Source organism: Triticum aestivum, unplaced genomic scaffold, assembly GCF_018294505.1.
Source record: "Triticum aestivum cultivar Chinese Spring unplaced genomic scaffold, IWGSC CS RefSeq v2.1 scaffold175355, whole genome shotgun sequence".
Classification (NCBI taxonomy): Eukaryota; Viridiplantae; Streptophyta; class Magnoliopsida; order Poales; family Poaceae; genus Triticum; species Triticum aestivum.
Genome location: NW_025225763.1, coordinates 1 through 4,285, shown reverse-complemented (window position 1 = coordinate 4,285; position 4,285 = coordinate 1). Strand labels below are relative to the sequence as shown.

The following is a 4,285-nucleotide window of genomic DNA, read 5'->3' as shown; positions in this document are numbered from 1 at the left end:
CATATTTTATAAAATATTCATATTTTTAAAAGAAACAAAAAGTTAAAAAATCGCTTGTTATATCTCGCAACAGGTTTTGCACCAGCACAGGCATCTGGCATGACCGGGCAAGTGATTACATCATCGATGAACTTCAAATGGCAGGCTCTCTACGCTCTGCAAAGGATTTGCCCTCCCAAATAACCATACTTGTGCATGTACATATCAAATGCGCGTGAACAAGTTCCAGTGGAGCCTGTAAATACTTGGTTAACTTTGTAGAGAAAAATATCAACATCTACAATACTAAAGTTATATGTTATGAAAATTAATTTTATCATGCATCTAATAATACTGATTTCATAGTGTGAACGTTGATATAAGCTAGTCAAACTTCATAAAGTTTGCCTTTGACCAAATCTTATATGCAAACTACAAAGAAATGGCTGGTGACCATGACGTACGTACATGGTTTTACTTGTTCTTAAGTTTTTTTGGTGCCCTCAACTCCAATCCTTAATACATTCACTTTAGAAGGCTTGGCATACATAGCTCAAGAGACATTTTGCACCCCATATAGTAAGTTGACCACTCAAGATATCCAGGCCTGCAGCTGCCGGCGGTCTGACTGTCGCATCAAGAACGTACAGCAAATCAGGAATTAACAAAGGCTGTATGATAGTGGAGGACGGCAATTAGGTTATGTGCCCAGTGGTAGCCGGCTTGATATATAGTGGAGGACGGCAGATGAGATGACCGTTGAACATTTCCAGCACGTTCGCAAATCTTTAGAGAACTACACACTGATTCAGTTTTATCGACCACTTCCTCCAAGCTAAGTCATATTAGTAATTTATTCCTCAACAAAGAAGCTACGTATCATCACACACAATAAAGGGAATTTATTCACTTCAGGTTCAACTAGCAACTGGAGCAAACCGGCCGCACAACACAAATGGCAGCCACGGCTACCTCTGTAACTCTCCTCCTCCTGCTCTTCCTCCTCCTGCCAGTCGTAAGCACTACCACCGCCGTCACGTTCAACATCACCAACCGATGTTCCTACACCGTGTGGCCGGCGGCTGTGCTATTGGACGGTAACGAATTGCTAGAGGGCGGCGGCGGCGGCATGCGGCTGGACCCAGGGAAGACATGGACCCTCAACATGGCTGATGACACCAGTAGCGGGCACATCTGGGCACGAACAGGCTGCTCATTCGACAGCAAAGGCAACGGGTCGTGCCAGACAGGTGACTGCGGCGGCCTGCTCGCCTGCAAGACCAGTGGTGAGCTGCCACTCACAATTGCTGATTTTGCCCTCAACCAGCATGGCAGTAACACTTTCTTCGAGATCTCACTCCGCGACGGCTTCAACGTACCCATGGAGTTCCTGCCAATGCCGGTCAAGGGGCAAGGACTAGGGTGCAGCAAGGGGCCGCGCTGCGTGGCCGACATCACGTCGCAGTGTCCGAGCAAGCTCAAGGCGCCGGGAGGCTGCAGAAGCCCATGTCGAGTGTTCAACGATGAGTCCATGCACTGCTGCCTCGGGCCCCGCTGTGAACCCACCAAATACTCGACCTTCTTTGTGCGGATGTGCCCGCAGGCATTAAGCTTCTCCAACCATGCTCCCAAAGAAACCGACTTCAGTTGCCCGACAGGAGTCAACTACCAGGTAGTCTTCTGCCCACCGATCAATCTAGCATCTTCGCCGGCTCCAAGTCCTCCTAATTCAACTGCTATTGGGCCATCAAGCACAGGACCCCCATCCAAAAAAGTAGACACAGTTGTTTCAATTGCAATTGTAGGGTCTGTAGTCAGTTTCATTTTAACTGCAGCATTCATCCTTTTCGTCGTACATCGAAGACTGACACGACGATGCCATGAGATGGAGGAAGAGGAGGCAGAGTTTGGTAAGCTGCAAGGGACACCGATGAGGTTCACGTTTCAACAGTTAGATGTGGCAACCGAGCAATTCAAAGACAAGCTTGGGGAAGGAGGATTTGGATCTGTTTACAAGGGACGCCTAGGTGAGGAAAGGATTGCGGTAAAACGTTTGGATCAAGCTGGACAAGGAAAGAGCGAATTCTTGGCAGAGGTTCAGACAATCGGCAGCATTCATCATATCAATCTGGTGAGGCTGTTTGGTTTCTGTGCTGAGAAATCCCATAGGCTCTTGGTTTATGAGTATATGCCAAAAGGATCATTGGACAAGTGGATCTACTGTCAACATAACAATACTGCTCCACCATTACAATGGAGGGTGCGATGCAGGATTATTACTAACATAGCTAAGGGTCTCTCTTATCTTCATGAGGACTGTATGAAGAGAATTGCTCATTTGGATGTCAAACCACAAAATATCCTAATAGATCACGACTTCAATGCTAAAATTTCTGATTTTGGTCTGTGTAAGCTCATTGATAGGGACATGAGCCAAGTGGTTACTAGAATGAGAGGCACACCTGGATATTTAGCTCCTGAATGGTTGACATCACATATCACGGAGAAGGCCGATGTCTATAGTTTCGGCGTGGTGGTCATGGAAATCGTCAGTGGAAGAAAGAACCTTGACACTTCCCGTTCCGAAGAGAGCATCCATCTTATTACCCTATTGGAAGAAAAGGTGAAGAACGGTCACTTGGTAGATTTGATTGACAAGAACAGTAATGACATGCAAGCACACGAGCAGGATGTAATTCAGATGATGAAGCTAGCAATGTGGTGTTTGCAGATCGATTGCAAAAGAAGGCCTAAAATGTCCGAGGTAGTGAAGGTCTTGGAAGGTACAATGGATGCAGAGAGCAAAATAGATCTTAACTTTGTTGTAACAAACCAAGCGAATTTTGGCGTTGCTGCAAATGTGACCTCTTCGGCTGCACCTCTAGCCTCACATCTATCAGGCCCCAGGTGAAATGAGAGAATCCTGACAAGATAGGCAACTAGATTATGAGCAGTACAGGAGATTTGCTTATGTAAAGCAAATGATATGTTTATTGTATACTTCTCAAATTACTACAATCTGATGCCCCTTGTGTCGAGTTAATTTTACCTGCAAAATACTTGTAGTTCTACAGCAGCTGGACTGAACTTATTCGTTGGAATGTTCAGTTTTCTCTATGTAATGCAGGTCTGTTTGTAGATTAACTAATGTAGGTCTGTTTCTAGTCATTGTGATAGAAATTAACAGCATGTTCTAAAATGCTAGAAACAGCTGAACTGAATTTGTTCACTAGAATGTTCAGTTTATGCAATGTAATGCAGGTATGTTTTGAGATCAACTAACTCGGCTATTTTACTAGTCATTGTGATTGGGATTAACAACATGTTCCAAAATGCCCTGGACTAACTAACACGGATCAGTTAGGAACCACAAGCTCTTTTAGTTTTAAGTTCTCCCAGACCAGTTGCATCAGCAGGGATACCACAAGCTGTTTGACATGAGAAGTTTGTGCATACCATTTAGTCCTCAGTACGAGCAGCGAACGATGGATTGGTCGGTGAATCATGGCGAGCTTCCAGAAGAAAGGAAGAGGAGGAAGGATCACCTTTCCCGATGCGGTGGCGGAGGAGGAGGTCGACGGCAGCGGCAGTAGAAAGTAGGTGCTGTGGCGGTGGAATTTGCAGATCGGGAAGCGTGCGTGGCGGCCTGCCACAGGAAGCGCACGGGCTTACTAGAAGCCATTGCAAGTGGGGAGCTGGTCCAGTCGCCGGCGCCGCCGCCAGGGAGCGTGGTGGGGCAACCTTTTGAGACGGTGGTTTTTTTGGTGGACCGTGGACAAGTTTACCAGCTTCTGCACAGTTTTATTTCCTGTGTATTTTCTATATGTCAATTTTTTTCTTTTTCCCTTTTCTATTTTCCAAATATACTCTAACTTTTTCCAAATACACACTGAACACTTTTTGCATCCACATTGAACAGTTTTCAAGTACACATTGAAAAATTTCTGAAATACATGTTGAACATTTGTCAAATGCACATTGAATAATTGTTTAGTACACAGTGACATTTTTAATACACATTGCATATTTTTACTAAATACTACAAGTAAGTTTTTAACACGTGCAAACATCTGTTAAGGGTTAGACCATTTTTAAATATACGCATTATTATTTTTTAAGAATCATACAAGTTTTGTAAAAACAAAAACGTGAACATTTTTTTTACATAGTCTAAAAATGTGACTGGTATGTTTTTGAAATAGAGGAATATTTTTTAAGAGTAAAAATACACCAGAAGTCCTAAAAGTATTAGAGGGGTATCAAGTTAGTCCTAATACTAGATGATACCCCACGCATTGCTGCGAGA

General features: G+C 44.1%; 1 protein-coding gene across 1 annotated transcript; it reads left to right on the top strand.

Annotated features, from left to right (window-relative positions):
* Nucleotides 1–934: 934 nt before the first annotated feature.
* Nucleotides 935–2,890, top strand: LOC123172372 (PR5-like receptor kinase). The gene has a single exon (XM_044589363.1). It carries the CDS (start codon nt 935–937, stop codon nt 2,888–2,890), a length of 1,956 nt encoding a protein of 651 aa, XP_044445298.1.
* Nucleotides 2,891–4,285: the final 1,395 nt, after the last annotated feature.

Bases quoted from the DNA above. Each gene is read 5' to 3' on its own strand.
- LOC123172372 (XM_044589363.1), top strand. From the start codon at position 935: ATGGCAGCCACGGCTACCTCTGTAACTCTCCTCCTCCTGCTCTTCCTC.